We start from the raw sequence: 16733 nt of genomic DNA on the forward strand, positions 1-16733 counted from the left end.
CCGACACCCAACAAGGTGGCCTCGACCCATGTGTGCATAAACCCGCCACCACAATTTCCCCCCACCACAGGAAACCCTCCGTGACGGGGAACGGAGGGGAGGGGAGGAAGTGAATTAGCAGCAGATCGTGAAGGCTCTGACTGCCCTGATCACTCACGCGCCCTACAAGCGGCTCAAGAGGTTGTCGATTTCACAATGATGCGCGGAAATGTTGTTGTCGATTTTTGTGAACAATGGTTGAAGTTACCATGTTCGTTGATGGTATCGTGCTACTGTATGTTGTCGATGTTGTGAATTTAATTGTGTTTTTTGATATCATGGCTATGTTTGCGCTTATCATCGTTGATGAGCTATGAGTGTGTCCTAAATGTCTGAACCATCTCATTGTGTTCTGCTCCTCACCTTTCACCTGCCCCAGAGGCTATCTCTCCCTCGGGGCTCGTGCGATGCTGTCAGTCTTAAACTGCGAGGTGAGAAACAGAAGCAGCTGAAGTGCGTCTGCTGAGACTTTTCCTCTTTCCTCTCTCGTCTTTCTTATCCTCACTTGCTCCTTCCACTCCTTCCTTCTCCCTCCTAAATTCTTACTTCCCTCCCTGTCCGAATTCCCTGATTAATATCATCATTACCCTCGTCCTCCTCTTTCTCCTCCTCTTTCACCACCACCACCTCCTCCTCTCCTCCTCTTTCACCACCACCACCACCTCCTCCTCCTCCTCCTCCTTCTCCTTCTCCTCCTCCTCCTCCTCCTCCTCCTTGTTACTTCCTCCATCCCTCAGGACAAGGAGAGACGGCAGGACGTTTCCCTCCGCACTGCCTGCATGAACTGCCTTGCAACCATCTTGGAGAATCAAATCTCAATCTCAGAGCTCAAGGAAAGCTCGGCCGACTGGGAGAGCCGGTTCCCTCCCTCTTCACCTTATACCATCATTGCCATCACCTCTTACTCCTTCTCTCCCTTGGTCGTCGCTTCCTGCATCGCGGCCCCTTTGACTTCCCTCGCGTCCTTCCAACTCGCTCATTCACTTTAATCTTCAGAGGGTCCACGTCCAAGATCAAGGAGAGGAGCAGACAGCAGCAGCAGCAGCAGCAGGCGCAAGGGAGGTCAGACAGCAGCGAGCTGAAGAGAATCATCGACGACCTTGTGGACGTCATCCGCGGGATCACGGTCTCCTCCTCTACTTTCTCCCCTCAAATACACCTTGTCTCCTCCTCCTCCTCCTCCTCCTCCTCTTCCCCCTCCTCCTCCCCCTCCCCCTTCCCCCCTCGCCACCACTCCCTCCCTCCTCCTCCTCCTCGTCGCCTGGTCCATTCTCACCCTCGGGCCCGTAGGGAGACGCCAACCCCGTCAAGATCGAGGCGATCAGAGCGCTGGCGGGAGTGCTGAGGTGAGGGAGCAGCGAGAGGAGCAGGAGATTGAGGAAGCGACAGGAACGACAACGACATCTTGACGGCGGAGTGGCGGAGACTTGAAGATATCGTGACCTGCCAACTCGCTGCTGCTCCTCCTCCCATCCGCACACACATCGCCAAGGTGATGCAGACGTAGACAGGAGGAGGAGGAGGAGGAGGAGAAAGGAGGAAAGGGGAGGAGGAGTAGGAAGGGAGGAGTAGGAAGGAGGATGGAGGGATCTTAAGAGGCAGTGAGGCACCAGGATGGGGTGTAAAATGTGTGTGCTGGACCCATTGGTAGAGGGCAGAAAAAGGACGAGGAACAGAAGAACGAGTACGAGCAAGTGTGCAACGAAATGATCATGAGGACGATGATTGTTCTTATGAGACACGATAAATTATGGACAATGATGTGATGATATCAACGATGATGATGATGATGATGATGAGAATGAGAATGAGAATGATGATGATGAGACTGATGATGGAGAATATGATAATATTGATGATAATACGACGACGATGACGATTATGACGACATCATGGTTCCAGCTCGTTGAATTTTTCGTCGGGGCTGGAGAAGATCACGAGGAGGAGGAGCTGGAGGAGGTGACGACAAAGTCGCATTACAGGCAACGAGCTGATCGAACTTCCTCCAGACTCTGCAGTCTCCTCAGAGTACAAGGAATGTGAAATCGAAAGATGATGAGAGAATTGGTTTCATCCTGCGAGATCAACGCTGTTCCTCATGTCACTCGTTGCAGTTGTCAAGTCATTGCCCGACGACATCTGGAACAAGGTGAAACTTGCCAAGAGCCTTGCTAGGTGATGAGGAGATCTGTTGGCACTATCAGATAATCGTCGATATTCTGAGCACGATGTTCAAAGACACTGTTGCTGCTGTCCGTGCCAGGTAACGAGAGAGTGTGAGCAATCTTTTGATGTAAACCAGTCCAACAGTGCGATGAATGCTGTCGCGTTTCTTCCAGTGGAGCACAAGGTAGGAGACTTAGTGAAGGGAGAGGGAGAGGGCGATAGAGATTGGAATATGAACATGAGTTGTAATTGCAGCCACGAAGTAATTTTGATTTCTCTCAGGGTTTTCTTCGATGTTTACAAGAAGTTTGGTTGAGTGCAAGGCCGGGCGATGCGAACGATAGCGCATCCCGAGGAGCAGCATTGAAGACTTTGGGTTGACCTCCTGCTCATTCCTTTCCTCCCTCCTTCTCCTGACTGATCCTCCACCTCCTCCTTCCTTGACTCCCTTGCTCTGATATCCTCGTCTTCCTCTGCTCTTCTCTTCTATCTTCATCCTCCTCTCCCTTCCCTTCCGCATTCCGCAATTGGGCCCTTCCAGTTTGTTTGCTCACCCTCCCTTCCTGTTTTGCTCTTCTTCCCTTTCCTCCTTCGTCTGTTCCTTCTCATGCTAGAGGCCGCAGGTATCTTGTCGCAGGTAACTCCGTTCCGTGAAGATGTAAATTTCCTTATCAAGGTGAATTTTCTTTTCTCTGCATCATCTCCGATACCACCAGCATCATGATTATCATCAATACCTCGATTATGTCACTATCATTATTATCATCACCATCAGTAATAATCATGATCATGATATCATTATTTTCAATGAGTTTCATCATGATATTACCTGCATCAACATCGTGATCTTCACGATTTATGATTGAGCATGATTCGATCATCTCTAACATCACCGGCATAACTCTCATAAGTGTCAAGCTTGTCGACATTGTTCTCGTCGTTGCTTCTGACAATTTGACTCAAAAGGCTTCTGATGTCCTCGAGAAATGTTCTCATGATTCCACCCTCGCTGTGCGGATCAAGGTCGAACAACTTCTTCCGTTCCTCCACTGCCTCCTCCTTGCTCCTCCTCTTCCTCATCTTCCTCACCATTGTTTTCTCAGGCTTGTTTTTCTCTTGCCAACATCTGCGAGCGAGCTTTTATCATCCAGCAACTCGCTACATCGGTACTTCTCCCATCTCCTCTCTTTCCTCGTTCTCTCCCTTTTCTTTTCCTCTCCCCGCTCCTTCCTCTTCCCCCCTCTACCCTCACGCCTCTCTTGCTTCCCATTGTTCCCCGCGACTGAGCTTGAGGATCGCAGGAATACCTCAAGCACCATGCTGGTCTGACTCTCGCTCGTCTGGCAGAGATCGCGTTGCGTGCCATGGCAGACAATGACAAGGCAAATTGACTTCCCCTTCCTCCCTCCTCCCTCCTCCCTCCTCCTTCCTCCTTCCTCCTTCCTCCTTCCTCCCTCCTCCTTCCTCTTTCCGCTCTCCCCCCATCTCCTTCCCTTCATCTCTCCTCTCCTCTCTCGCTCTCCACTCTGCCTCCGCCTCTTTCCGCCTCTCTTCTCACAATCTGATTATCCTCCGCAGATTCGAGTGTACGGAGCTCGAGCGTTGGGATATGTGGCCAGCTGCTCCAACTTTTACGAGCTAGTCAGGGGAGCCACGTCCTCGGTTCGTTCGGCTGCTCCTCCCCCTTCCCCCTGAGCTTCATGACAGGAGGCAGCATCCAACCTAAGCTCCAGAATCGAAGTAAGCTCCTCCTCCTCCTCCCCTTCTCCCTCCCTTCTTACTCGCACCCCACAGGCTGCCATCTGCGGCATGGTGAAATCAACAGACTACTCTGTCAAGGTGATGGAGGAGGGGTGGGAAGGAAGGGGAAAATTCAGGATGACCGAACCGGAAAGAGGACGAGGATGAGGACGAGGACGAGGACGAGGAGTATCGTGAATTTACTGAGCAGGTTCGGTGGAACGCTTGTCACGCGGCAAAGTTGATCCTGCAGTCGAGCATTGCGAATCACATGAGCGAACGAACGCTCATCCATGCTCTCAAGGCCGCAGCACTCGAGGTCAGAGCACGAGGACGAGGACGAGGACGAGGACGAGGACGAGGAAGGAGGGGGGATGAGGGCGAAGGAGGAGGGGGGGGCGGGGGGGGAGCTTTGACTGTGGTCGTCTCCTCACTTGGAGCAGGGGAAGAACTTCAAGGTTAGGATTCAGGCGACGAGAGCGCTGAGGGAGTCAGCAGAGAGCAGGCTCTACGGGGACGAGCAGCAGAGGATGGAGGTTTGGGCCTCGAGAGCTTCTCAGCTTGCTGACGTCTGTCCCAGCTATGGCGCGAGCTGGTGCTGAGCGTGGAGGAGCGCCTAGATCTCGACGATCCCTCGCAGTACAAATACAAGGACGCGCTGAAACAGGAGCAGCGCACGTGCCTTGTCATCCTCACCCCCCTCCTTCTGCGGGGCTCCGCTGCTGGTAGCTGCTCCCTCGCTTGCACGTGTGACCCTCTGCTTGCCAGAGCCCTCGGGAGCCCTCCAGGAGTCGATGTGCATGAAGAAGGAGAGGCATGACAGGAGCGTCTCGTGGGAGGAGGGAAGAGTCGTCTTTCATACCCTACATGCTGTGCAGGGAGGCAGCAGACAGCTGGTCGAAGCTTGTCGACAAGCTGCCGCAAGCGTTGTGGGCCTGCTGCCGAAGAGATCGAGGGTGGAGGAGGAGGTTTGAGCGTCAGAGGACTTGCTGATTGCTGACGTCACAACCCGACAGGAGGTGGAGGAGCACGTGGAGATTCTGTGTGGGCTGCAGAAGTACCTCGATGAGGAGGAGCGGGACAAGGAAAGCGAGTCAGAGCGAAGGTTTCTTACGTTGCAATAAAGACGCCAAGAGGTTACCGACGGCAGAGGGCCAGCGGGGCCTGAAGAAAGAGCTGTGAAGACGAAGAGCTGAGAAGAAGAAGAGCTGAGAAGAACTGAGGACGAGCTGAGAAGAAGAGCTAACTGATGAGAATGATAGTAGAGCTGAGAGAAGAAGAGCGAACTGACAAAGTCGTGCGACTGAATTTCGTCCAGAGTTTCGTGGCAGGTTTCGTCAAGAGGTTTCGTGGGCCGAGAAGGAGCGGGGATGAGGGTAATTAACGGATTTCCGAAAATGTCGGGGAAAGCAGGCAAGGGAATCGGGAAGCCGTCGGAGAAGAGGAGGAGAAGCCAAGCGAAGACGAAGGCAGGACAAGACGAAGAGAGCAAGGTGATGAGGAGAGAGGTCGAGAGCATGGACTAGTTACTGGAAAGAAGAATGTGGCATGGAGGGGGAGAGGAGTTGGGTGGGAGGAGGACGGAGGCATTGCTTGCTTTGCCTGCAAGGTTTGAAATCAGAAGATGGTGAAGCTTTGACAGGACAAGAAGAATGAGATGGACGAAAAGGACAAGCCCGTCGTTAACTTTGCAAATCGCGGAAAGTACGGGGGCAACTGGGATGGTACCAAGAAGTAAGTAGCTTATCAATGACTTTGGACTCATCACGTACGCACAGGTCAGATCCTGAAGGTTTGATCCAGAGCTGTAAGTCCACGACAGAGTTCCCACGGGCCATGTCTTTGATAGATGTACAGATGTTTTGAGAGTGGAGGAGAAGAACAGGTTGGCTGAGAGCGAGTGGAAGAAGGAGAGTGCTTCTTGCTTCCATGCAGACTCGCTGCCTGACTCGCAGCACATCAGATCGAAGAAGCCAAGAAAGCCAAGGCGCTGGCAGATGAGAAGGTCAGGCAGAGGACGAGGAGGAGAATGGTCAAAATTCGATTCCTCAGGCAGCCAAACGCAAGGAGGAATGGGATCGGACAGGCTTCTATCGCTACCAGAACGCGGCGAGCAAGAGGATCGCGCAGGTGGAGAGGACATGTGGGTTCAGGAACTCAGGCCATGGCAGCAACGGATGGACTGGTTCTCCCAGCAGCAGAAGGAGAACGAGAAGAGGCTGAGCCTACAGCATGGTACTGCCATGTCCCTCCTCCTCCCTGTTGATGTCTCACAGCCCAGTCTGCCGCCCCCACGAGGAGCTCTACGGGCGGCATGCCGAGAGATGCGGAAGCGGCAGGAAGATGCGCGGACTGGGTTCAGCAGCTGGTGAAGGTCAAAACGTCTCAGCAGCAGCTGAACTGCGTCCTAGGATGAGCAACCGTTCGTGCCTGCGAGGAGGAGGAGGTACCTCAAGCTAGAGCACAGTAAGCTCACTCCCTGTCTTCTGTAGCCTGTGACTTGCGCGTGCTGCTCAGCTCCCAAGGCGCCGAAGCCTGTGGTGAGACGATCCTGCCGGTCCTGGTGCCCAAGCTCGACTGATCGCAAGTGGGCAGCCAGTGATGAGGAAAGTTTGGCCGTCGAACGTCTTCCGTCGGGAGGAGGAGCAGGTGGAGCAGAAGCCCGAGTCTGCTCATTCTAAAGACGTACAGCAGGGAGCAGCGGAGAAGCCGCGTTCGGCCTCAGCTGCCAGCCTCCAAGCCGCTTCAGGAGGGCGGGGAGAGGAGCGAGCATCGAGGACTGGCGGCAGCACGCGGTCTCTGCGATCAGAAGGCTCAAGGGGCCGCATCATCTCAGCTGGTTTGTCTCGTCCTTTGATTTATTGAAGCATCGCCGGATATCACCTCTTCGATCTCTCCCTGCGATCAACGGTCACGAAAGTCCAGCACAAGCCCAGCAGCGGCCCAGCAGACCTGGAAGGGTCGACCTTCAAGTGATTGCGGTACAGCAAGAATGACTGCTGCTTGACTGCTGCTCGGGAAAATCACGAGAGGAAGTGGAGGGGGGAGGGGAGGAGGTGGACAGCGGAGCGATGGAAGAGAGGGGGGCGAGGCACGACAAGGCAATATCACTCACTGCTGTCAGACGCAATCCTTGCTGATCGTCGAGCAGCATTCGCCATCTGCAGCACAAAAAAATGACCCGAGAGATGGGGGTGTTGAGGAGGAGGAGGAGGAGGAGGAGGAGGAGGAGGAGGAGAAGCCGAAGCAGCAGCAGCCATTCACCTCCTGCTTGTTGGCCTCCTGCAGTTTTTTTCGCATATTGTTGGTCACCGTCATGTAGCGATTGGACAATTTTTCATACAATTCTCCTTCTCTCAACCCTGCAGCCTTGGACAATCAGGGCGGCAGCAGCAGCAGCAGGAAAAGACAGGGAGAAACATGAAGGAACATGCAGGAACTAGAAGGGGGAGACGGAGACGGAGACGGAAAGGAGGGGCTGACCGTGTGGGTTGAGGAAGGCAAGGAGCGCGTCGATTTGATCAGTGCGGTCGTAGTATCCCCAGAACTCACTGATGGAGGCATCTGCTACACTCGCGTCCGTCGCTTCCTCGCTGCTGTTTGACTGCGACGAGCTAGTGGGATCGTAGACGAAGATCCGCGAGTCCTTGGAGGAGAAGAGCCAGTAGGACCGCCTGGAAGCAGTCAGAGAAGGGGGACATGAATGAGATTCCTCACTTGCTGCGATCGAACCCTAGAGGAAGCACCCGGACCACGTGCTTCTCCAACTCACTCTCGAGCTTCCTTCGCAAATTTTCTTGCTCCTCGCGCTCCTGAGACATCTTGACATGAGACATGACAGTCGTTGTTCACTATCTTCCACCTGCTCCTGTTTCTTCGCGTCCTTCTCTTTCTGCTCAGCAAGAGCTTGCTTAGCTGCTGCTGCAATCTGTTTGAAATTTCTGAGCCAGAATTCAAAACGTGAAGAATGCACCTTCTTCTGTTTCTGCTTCTCATCCTCCTCTTGAGATTTCTTCTGCTTTCCTGACTTTTTCGTCTCCTCCTCTTTCTCAGCTCCTTCTCCCTTAGCTTCCATCTGGATCTGAATCTCCGCCTGAATCCTCTCCTTCGCCTGCTGCTTTTCCAGTCTTGCCTGCGCCCTCCACGTCACTCGTCCTGGGAGGTTCAGAGCGCGTCTCACTTCTTTCTTCTGCTCTTTTATCTTCTGCTCTTCCTCTCGCAGCCCTTTCTGTGAGCAAGAGAACGTCAGCCCACCAGGAGCTGCGCGGAAACCTCATCACCTGAATCTCCCTCGTCTCTTCAAACGCCTGACAGCCACGTCATCGCTTGGGTCTCCCAGCATCGCATATTGACATTCACCTGATTCAGCTGCTGGTGTATCCCCGAGGTGGCGCAGGCGTCGTCGCACAGCAGGCACATCACGTCCACCCGCATCTGCATCGTCATCTCGTCAAATCCTCCAGTCTCGAGCACCTGCAGCACCAGGAGGTTGAGCTGACGACCGAAGACTCTACTTGTCACCTCGAGAGTTTCGCTGGGAAGGGAGGGAAGAATGTCCACGGCTGTCGATCTGCTGGCTTGCAGGTATGCTACTAGAGTACTCGACCATCGAGTTTCATCGACAGCTGAAGGTTTGGGCATGGGGATCGTCGATTCAGACCACGCGTTCTCGTCATAGTCCTCGTCCTCTCGCTTGAACTCTCTTCTATCTGAATCCTCCTTCGCTTGGGCCTTGCAACGCTCAGGATCAGCCATCACCAGCGCTTGGGCTCACACTCACCTCCATGGACTGATGCAGCAGATATCTCAAGAACGCACAATGAAACTCTGTTGCCAAAGGAGTCTCGGTCGGGTAGCACACAGCACCTGCCAGATCCTCCAAGGAGAAGGGAGACAATCTGACAATCTTGTGGTATCGCTGAATGAAGTCCCAGATCTGAAGAACCTGTACCACTTGTTCAGTCTGAAGGGTTTCAGGAGGACGGAGAGTCGATGACCTTCCCCAGCAGCTCAGAAGGAAGAACAAGATCGCTGTCGGGAACAAACAGTGACGTGATGGGTTGCGGCCGTTCCTCCAGCGAAGGATCGGGCGGGAGCATAGTGTCTTCCACCTGCAAGAAGAATCATCTCAAGGGCAGAACTGGGAGAGAAAGAGACCGGAAACGGCAAGAAAGATTTCTCAGCATCTTGAGGCCACACAGACAAGACCAACTGAATCATCTCGTAGATCTTTCCGCATCAAAGTCAATGTGTTGTCAAACTAGAGAAGAACCTACATCGTTGAAGTATTGCTCTGCTGTCAGGCCAGCTTCTATTCCCCTGCCTCAACTCATCAGACAACGGAAGAGGCTCTGAGGAACAGGATGTAAGGATCAAACGTCACCTGCTCCCGTCACCGTGTAACCAGTCTTGATACAAGCTTTGGGCGATATCAAAAACTGACATATCCGACGTGGTGCTGAGTTTCCCAGTCCTTCCGATTTCCCAGATGCGCTTTTGAGCTGGAGTTTTCAAAACTTGCCTGCAATATATCATCACAACCCAACAAGCGGTTCGTTGTCTTTCACCTCATGATCTTCTGAGGATCCTTGTCTACATCTGTCGATTTCTTCTTCTTCTTCTTCACAAGTTCGGACGGATCAACGCCCAACTGCAAGCCATGTTGAGAGTGTGTGGAAGAGAGGCACAGCAAACCTCAGCGAGAGCTTCTTTGTCAAGCTTGCCGACCCGCACCTCATACTGAAGTTGCAGGCGCCGCATGTGGGGGGGGAGCTCTTCTCGAAGACCGAACCTTGACACGAGCTCGGGCTCGCAGAGGAAGGGAGCTTGCCAGTAGCTTTGCCTGGACCCGACGGTTCTGAGTTTTGACTTGAGAGTAATCCTCGAGATGTTCCGCGACTTCAATCGGCGAAGCTGAGCAGCCTCGATCTGCAGGTACCTGGCCTCATTCTCCTCGGTCTCGCCGGGTTCGTCCATCATCCCGTTCAGGCTCTCAGCATGGTCGTGCTCCATCTCATCAGCGACTGGCAGCCCCTCCTCTGACAGCAGCTCCACGAGGTATCTTGACAAGAGATCAACCATCACAGATCTGCAGGAAGCACAACATTGACGTACCTCGTGGGCAAGGGAGCCTCCGCATCGATGTTAGTCCAGAAGTCATCCTCGACGTCCAGAGGTCTGACGATGCGAGCGAAGAGAGGAGGCTGATCTCCGCGCAAGTACTCGACCTCCTCTCCGTTCATGAAGCACTGAAGTCTCTTATAGACAAACTCGATGAGGTCGTCCATCCTGGTTTGCGACATATGAACCATCCGACAGAGGGGCTCTACGAAGAACTCCGGGAAAGCATCGTCAACCTTTTTCTGTGCTGTCCTCTCGCTCAGCTGTGCTTCTTCAAACGTCAACTTGCTCTTTCCCGTCAGACCACAAGACCAGTTTCTGCTCTGATATGCCAAAAGCTGCTCTATGTACTCCTCGTAAGTTGAGTACAGCTCGCCAGTAAAGCGGATCCGGAAGCAGCGCTCGTGCAGTTGAATATGGTCCGAAGCTTTTGGCTGATGAGCCTTACGTTTCTTGTCCATCGGCATCTTCAAACTTCGAGAACAATTGGGAGCGAGAGAAATCGAGCTGAGATCAAGCACAGAGGGTGCACGAACGAAGGAGAACAAGGATCGAGCGAGCAAAAAGAAGAAGACAAGGAAGGCAAAGAAAAGGAGGGGAGGATGGGCTGACCACTAAGCCCGGATGAAATCCCAGGGAGGAAACAATGGAACCAGAGGAGGATCAGGAACAAGAGCAGCAGGACCAACGCCGGGCCCCTGCATGCTCTGCTCTGGGATCTATCGTACTTCGGATACCCTCCCGGATACTTTCACGGATAACCTTTCGGATACCGTACCGTACACTGGCACCGGGGCACTGCGGCGGCGGTGGCACTGCGCCGCCCGGCCGCCGGGTACTCACGGTACGGTACTACCGTCACTGTACCGTACAGTGTAACGGTACCGGGCCGCCGCGGGGGGGCCGCTGACCGCCGCCCGCTGTCTGACGGTTTTACGTAAGTTCCTCTCGCACTCCCGGGAACAAGAGTTCCGAGCCGGAGTCCACTCACGGCCGCGCGGGGAAACAGATAGGGAAACTCAGGCTGACCTGGGCGCAGCCGGCCGGGCACCCGGTGACCGCCGTGAGGGCCGGGCCGGGATCCTAGCCGGGCCGCCGGGCCCTCGGAGCCTCGGAGTCCGGCATTTAGCCCGGGCCGGCCGCCGGCGGCGCCCGGCGGCCGGGGTACGTGCCCGCCGGTACAAGGCTACTTCTCAAAAGTCTTTACTCAAAGTTAAGTTAAAACTTCGAACATTCCATGCACAGGAGGGCGGGCAAACAATTCTGCAAACCTCACTCGTGTTCAAGCGACAAATGATTTTTTCGTCTTCATCACTCTCCCCAATTGGGCGGTGTTGTCTTGTTTCAGATGATTCGAATGCAGGGTATATAGATGAAAGTTCATCACTCTTTATGGTTCTCTACTCTTCTTTCTCTGTGCCTTCCAATCATCCTTTCTGAGTGTAGCGTGTGTTTTCTATAGATATGTGGCGATGAGCATATGTATAATCACACATACCTCACTTATCAGAGCGATTCATTTTCTTTTCTGTGCTTGCCGCGCTAGACACATTTACATGTCTTTGGTTGATGCGCAGAGGGCAATGACTTATTTTGAAAAATAGTTTGTGACAATAGGTAGCAATGAATGTCAATCGATGACTCATTTTGCAAGGTTTGCGGAACGATCCGACGCGGGCTGCTTGGCTTATGCAGGGGCAATCAGAAGAGCAATAGGACTTCAATATGAAGATAACAGCTGAGAACATTTTACAACAACCAGCAACAATCGTGGCTATATTTCTCTTCGTCCCTGTTCTCCTCAATCTTTCCAGATGGGCGATTCAAGAACTTATTCTCCAACTTAGACGTGGCAGTACAGAGCCTAGATCGAAACGAGAATAGAACATGCTGTAAATGCCTCGAAATGCCTTGAGGCAGGGTTTCAGTATATAGTCAAATAATCTTACTGTTCGTCGAGTTGAGATGTTGGTACAGAGTTTCGTGCAAAAACATTTTATGTATATTCTCGCTAAAACAACTCACTTCTGAGAGCCGTGGGGTTTTCGGATAATCGAACAAGTGCGATCCGTCAAATGCAGAGATAACGACGCCGTATGATGAATGATTCATAGTGTTGACACAGAATTCGCCTGTCTCCGCTAGCTACCTAAGTGCAGATTCCGTCCGCTGCCCTGCAATAAAGGCTGTTAACACAAAACGCAACTTTCCTTCAAGTGCAAATTTGTACCAAGTGGGATGAATCTTTGTCTTGTATGCACCTCTATAGATACAAAAGAATTAAAATCAAAAACTTAGAAGCCAGCGACAAGAAGAAAGAACAAATACTCACCCGCAATTCATGTAAAGCATTTCACAAGCGCACGGTTCGTTGAGACAATCTTGCCGATACTTGAGATAGTAATGTCCCAAATTGTCAGCACTGCACTCATTCACAGCTGCAGACGCCTTATTGTTGCATGCCTTCATGCATGTTTCTCTGAACTCAAAGTAGTCTTGAAGATTTACACGTGCTGGTACAACATACATGAGAGCCTGACCAGTGAAAATCTGGAAAAGCGAACTTGTGCCTGTGGATCTTCTTGATTGCACAAGAGTGATGCAAACAATTGCACAAACAAGAATTGATAAACCAGCTACTAGTATCTTCTTCGATGCATGTGTTTTGAACATCGCTGGTGCTGGTAAACCGCAAGTACCTGCCAAAGAAAACTCAAAACTCCAATCAACGCGAAAATAGAACTAATCAATCAGCCATTCAAACTATGAAATACGAAGTGCTTGTGATCCCCGCACCACCCCTCCCCTCCCTTCCTCCAATTGAATACCTTGCTGCACACAAGACTAGAAAACATAGAACGATCCAACCAGAACCGACACGAGGAAATTGTTCTTAGCTTCAACCATCCATAAACCTTGTAGTTTCCAATGTACGAACTTATCTTGCCCTATATCACTTAGGAATATACATTCCAGCCTATATCAACTTCTCGCGAAATAGCTTTTCCTCATTTTTACACTTAGTGCAATCTTCCTCATTTCAGTACATCGTGCTATCGTTCACGCACTTTCATCAAGCATTTCATGACATATCATAGTTTTTCTTTGCAATCTTCTTTGGAATTGCATAATCAAGATCGGATCTAAGTTTATCCTTCATTTCCGCCTTATTATTCTTATCCTCCCTTCATTTCGGTAGTTCCATCATTTCCCAAGGGCCAACATGTGTGCCACTACCCGTGGTTATATAGGGCATATCCACCCGTCCACCCATTGCTGTATACAAAATTAATATAGTTATTAATATCATACGTGTTAGAAATATTTTTGAGATATTTCATACTATTCTTTCTTTTAAGTAATGAAATCGACTCCTAAATTTTACACATTCAAGCAATACTAAAATTTTCTTTTGTACGGGAGTACAAATCAAGTGACTCTACTGCCACACTCAAGTGATATACTACTGCCGTACAAAACCGTGACAGTCACTGAGTGTTCTAGGGCCGAAGTTCGGTTCCCGCCGGCCGCGGTGGGCCGGGGGCCGGGCGGACTCGGACGATGGGTACCGGCTCGCCGCGCTGCGCCGAGCCCGGCGGGCCCCTGCTAGGCTAACACTGACTTGCTGCAGCGGCCGAGAAACTCCGTTTTCGAGTGAGCCATTTATGACTTGAACAAATTTTCGAATAGCGAGTCGGCAAATCCTGGGCGCCTGCAGGTTCAGAAATCAGTTCAGCTGGCAGCTTGAGGCTTTTTCAAGGATCAAGTTCTTGCCTGTCAGGCAGTGGAAACATGAAATTGACCAACTTGGGTTGGATGTCGTACCTTAACTTCCTGCCTTTCGACGCCTGATATTCTTCATCAATATCAGGACACCACCGCAAAGGCATACCTTGGTATCAACAACCCTCCCTGATTTCCCTGCCTTCTTTCTTGCTGCACGGAGCTGGGCCTGCAGTCATTTCAGCACACTCTTGTTTGTCTCGACAGTTTTGATCTGCAAACTTCTTCACCTGCAGCTCTGCAGTTTGAGACTGCGAGCTTGACTCGATCAAGTCTCTAAGAAGCAGCTGATAAAAGTCTGTGTCGTCGTAAGCCTCCTCATCTAACTGTTGGAACGCATGAGCAAGGATCGGCCAGCGGGGTCAGCCGGACCTCTTCCTTGAGTGATCTCCTCGCGCTCTCTTGCACATTCTCGTCGTTTGTTGGTCCATCGGCAGTTTCTGGAGCATCTTTTGTACCCTCGGACTTCTTAATGGACAGATCCGATCCGAATACTTTATAAGAGCTCCTCTTCACTTGAGTTCGACGGACCAGTCTTTGAGAGCTCCGTCAATAGGTGGAGAGAGATAACTTTGCTCACCTGTCAAGGTCTTGCATGACAAGTTGAGTCTGAGACAAGATAGATTGATTCAGAGCTTTGAATTGGTTGCCGATTCCGCTTCCGTGCCCGAGCTTCACCTAGTGGTTTGAGGAATCAGCGTGCAATCGACACGTTGTGTGCAAATGAAGGTACCTTTGAGCTCCACTTGTCAATGGTCATGTCTCGAAATGGCTCCAAGGAAGAATCTGCAGCGGAGATTCTATCCCAGATGTGCTCAGCATATTTTCGCTTCTGGCCTGGTGAGCTGTCAAAAGTGAAGGTTTCTGATGCCCTGCTCCATTCGTCCGGTTTGGGTAATTGAGGGTTTTGCTCCCACCTGAGCCGAAGGGAGTCATAGGGTGACGGGGCGGATTAAGCATAATTACAAGAGAGCTCGTAGAGAAACCAATTCGTCGATCAAACTCATGACTTCCTCACAACAGCCTCGAAGTTGCTCTTCAACTCTAGGATTGTTGGATGCAAAGAAATTGAGGACTGGATCGGTCGGAATTCTAGCTGCCCAGCTGAGTGGCTTTTGCAGCTTGATCCTTGATTCCAGGAAAGAGTCTGTCAAAGCGCGCTGATTTCTAGCATGTGCAGCTTTGTCTTGATCTTTTTCCTATCAACAAAATGAATGGACATCAACACTCGACACCAGGCAAACCTGCACTGCTACAAGCTTCAGGACATTCTCCTGATGTTCTGCTTCGATTTCCTCAGCTGTTCTGGTTAATTCTTTCTTTTCCTCGTCCTCGTCCTCGTCCTCGTCCTCGTCCTCGTCCTCGTCCTCGTCCTCACCTTCTTCCTCCTCATCACTCCGATCGTCATCATCCTGCATTGCGTTTTTAAAGTGAGTCGAAAGGTTCATTGTTGACCTGTCTGGCATCGCTGTCATCTTCATCTTCTAAGCCATCATCGTCATCGTCATTATCATCGCCTCGATCCCCAAAAACTTGTTTTCTTGACACAGCTTTGCCCTTGTACCTGACCAAATCCTTGAGAAAACACTCGAATTGGGATATACAAATGGTAGTACTCTTCATCGTCGATATCGATGCTAGCTCTGTAAGGAAGTTTCTCTTTGGCGCTGCAGATGCATGTCACAACGAGCAACTGGCAGTGAAATGCTAAGAACTCACCTCTGGGCTCGCTCATTCGGCTGAACTTGTTCGAACTCTGCAAGAAGGGCATGAGCTCCAGCAAGTCGGCGAATCAGTGACAAAGATTACTCACCATCAAGCTCATCATCATCGTCTGCGCCTTTTAGATCAGCCTGATGATCGTCGAATGCGTCGGGGTCGTACTGCTCCGCTGGTGCTGGACCACTGCAGAGATGGGGCCGCACGTGCAAGCAGAAACCACATCAGGGTGGAGGCAAGCCATGGGAGACAAAAGAACAGGAAGGGGGGAGAGTAGGGAGGAGGGAGAGAGAGAAGACACAAGATCAAAGCATAAAAGAACATCATCATGCGCATCTGCTCACCTCAGCAGCGCCTTGAGCTCCTCGTGCAGCGACTTCTTCTTCACCATGGCTCCGCACCAAATATTTTTACTCAAGTGCGACAGGCGGGGCGGTTACATTAAGTTACTTTTCGGTTATTATTTCATGCCTAAGACCGTTATGTAAGGGTACGTTTGTCAAAGGTGGAGAATTTCCCTACCCCCACCCCTAGATTCCATGACCTCGAGGAGGTGAAATCGGACTCATGGTGCCAGGGGTGACCCACCCCCAACTCTTTTTGAATACCCCCCACCCCATGCCATGAATCCCCTACCCCCGCCAACAATTGATCCCTAGGAATGGGCTGTGAGATCCAATTTTTTCATCAAATTCTACCAGTAAACTTCAAAACATTGCGAATTATTGATTACTATTGCAACACGAGCTGAGATTTGACGAGTACCCCTACCCTACGAGATATTTCTTCACCCCTTCACAGTATACCTCACCCCAGGAACTTCCAGAGGGAGGGGCGCCAGGCGGGATGGCGAGGGAGCGTGAGCAGGAACTGTGAAGGGAAGACAGAGGATCAGGTGCGTGCAGTCAGTCTGCTTCTGAAGATTTGTTTCATCCTCCCTCGCTTCCTTTCCTGCCCTTCGTGATACCCAACCTTCTCTTCCTCTTCCACCATTTCCCACCGCTGCCGCTTGTTCCTTGCTGATGCGATGCCCCTGGTGTTTGTCGATTCTCTCTTTCTTCCTGTCCATTGTAGTGTTCCTCTTGTGAATTCGTTCTTTTTCTTGCAATGAATTATCTCTCAATCCTGTTGTATGCTTGAAAAGAACAGAAGACATAGTTTTGACA

General features: G+C 51.5%; 5 protein-coding genes across 5 annotated transcripts in view; 2 read left to right on the top strand and 3 right to left on the bottom strand.

Moving 5' to 3' along the window:
- The window catches only part of GUITHDRAFT_104726 (hypothetical protein), a gene marked incomplete at both ends in the record, with an annotated part of 8445 nt that extends 3376 nt beyond the window's left edge, over positions 1 to 5069 (top strand). The window contains 23 exons of the mRNA XM_005836684.1: positions 125 to 180; positions 419 to 470; positions 777 to 898; positions 1036 to 1165; positions 1330 to 1385; positions 1429 to 1531; positions 1942 to 1998; positions 2049 to 2106; positions 2154 to 2188; positions 2244 to 2302; positions 2350 to 2389; positions 2488 to 2581; positions 2829 to 2881; positions 3172 to 3228; positions 3309 to 3371; positions 3784 to 3867; positions 3913 to 3945; positions 4000 to 4044; positions 4157 to 4264; positions 4389 to 4481; positions 4526 to 4670; positions 4714 to 4913; positions 4962 to 5069. Coding sequence (XP_005836741.1) covers positions 125 to 180; positions 419 to 470; positions 777 to 898; positions 1036 to 1165; positions 1330 to 1385; positions 1429 to 1531; positions 1942 to 1998; positions 2049 to 2106; positions 2154 to 2188; positions 2244 to 2302; positions 2350 to 2389; positions 2488 to 2581; positions 2829 to 2881; positions 3172 to 3228; positions 3309 to 3371; positions 3784 to 3867; positions 3913 to 3945; positions 4000 to 4044; positions 4157 to 4264; positions 4389 to 4481; positions 4526 to 4670; positions 4714 to 4913; positions 4962 to 5069 — 1851 coding nt within the window. The remainder of the gene's footprint in view (positions 1 to 124; positions 181 to 418; positions 471 to 776; positions 899 to 1035; positions 1166 to 1329; positions 1386 to 1428; positions 1532 to 1941; positions 1999 to 2048; positions 2107 to 2153; positions 2189 to 2243; positions 2303 to 2349; positions 2390 to 2487; positions 2582 to 2828; positions 2882 to 3171; positions 3229 to 3308; positions 3372 to 3783; positions 3868 to 3912; positions 3946 to 3999; positions 4045 to 4156; positions 4265 to 4388; positions 4482 to 4525; positions 4671 to 4713; positions 4914 to 4961) is intronic.
- A 273-nt stretch (positions 5070 to 5342) lies between these two features.
- On the top strand, positions 5343 to 6526 carry GUITHDRAFT_104727 (hypothetical protein; the record flags this gene model as incomplete). The annotated part of the gene is made up of 10 exons (XM_005836685.1): positions 5343 to 5438; positions 5588 to 5679; positions 5724 to 5752; positions 5803 to 5859; positions 5901 to 5950; positions 5998 to 6075; positions 6117 to 6180; positions 6222 to 6313; positions 6357 to 6411; positions 6471 to 6526. 10 exons carry the CDS (start codon positions 5343 to 5345, stop codon positions 6524 to 6526), a joined length of 669 nt encoding a protein of 222 aa, XP_005836742.1.
- A 298-nt stretch (positions 6527 to 6824) lies between these two features.
- Positions 6825 to 10526, bottom strand: GUITHDRAFT_104728 (hypothetical protein; the record flags this gene model as incomplete). The annotated part of the gene is made up of 20 exons (XM_005836686.1): positions 6825 to 6843; positions 6898 to 6955; positions 7061 to 7106; positions 7210 to 7307; positions 7429 to 7619; positions 7663 to 7757; positions 7808 to 7873; positions 7919 to 8077; positions 8126 to 8173; positions 8226 to 8252; positions 8305 to 8418; positions 8467 to 8676; positions 8726 to 8890; positions 8943 to 9056; positions 9103 to 9174; positions 9222 to 9264; positions 9329 to 9466; positions 9513 to 9595; positions 9640 to 10006; positions 10060 to 10526. 20 exons carry the CDS (start codon positions 10524 to 10526, stop codon positions 6825 to 6827), a joined length of 2580 nt encoding a protein of 859 aa, XP_005836743.1.
- Positions 10527 to 12047: 1521 nt separating this feature from the next.
- On the bottom strand, positions 12048 to 12681 carry GUITHDRAFT_151449 (hypothetical protein). Its single transcript, XM_005836687.1, has 3 exons — positions 12398 to 12681; positions 12296 to 12328; positions 12048 to 12239 (listed from the first exon to the last, which is right to left on the bottom strand). Exons 1-3 carry the CDS (start codon positions 12592 to 12594, stop codon positions 12215 to 12217), a joined length of 255 nt encoding a protein of 84 aa, XP_005836744.1. The 5' UTR covers positions 12595 to 12681; the 3' UTR covers positions 12048 to 12214.
- A 1028-nt stretch (positions 12682 to 13709) lies between these two features.
- On the bottom strand, positions 13710 to 15958 carry GUITHDRAFT_162096 (hypothetical protein; the record flags this gene model as incomplete). Its single annotated transcript, XM_005836688.1, has 14 exons — positions 13710 to 13777; positions 13840 to 13913; positions 13958 to 14017; positions 14079 to 14174; positions 14221 to 14383; positions 14429 to 14526; positions 14582 to 14765; positions 14815 to 15047; positions 15093 to 15260; positions 15304 to 15412; positions 15465 to 15515; positions 15568 to 15604; positions 15662 to 15753; positions 15912 to 15958. The coding sequence occupies 14 exons, from the start codon at positions 15956 to 15958 to the stop codon at positions 13729 to 13731; spliced, it is 1461 nt and encodes a 486-aa protein (XP_005836745.1). The 3' UTR covers positions 13710 to 13728.
- Between the last annotated feature and the right edge of the window lie 775 nt (positions 15959 to 16733).

Source organism: Guillardia theta (genome assembly GCF_000315625.1).
Source record: "Guillardia theta CCMP2712 unplaced genomic scaffold GUITHscaffold_17, whole genome shotgun sequence".
NCBI classification, from domain to species: domain Eukaryota; class Cryptophyceae; order Pyrenomonadales; family Geminigeraceae; genus Guillardia; species Guillardia theta.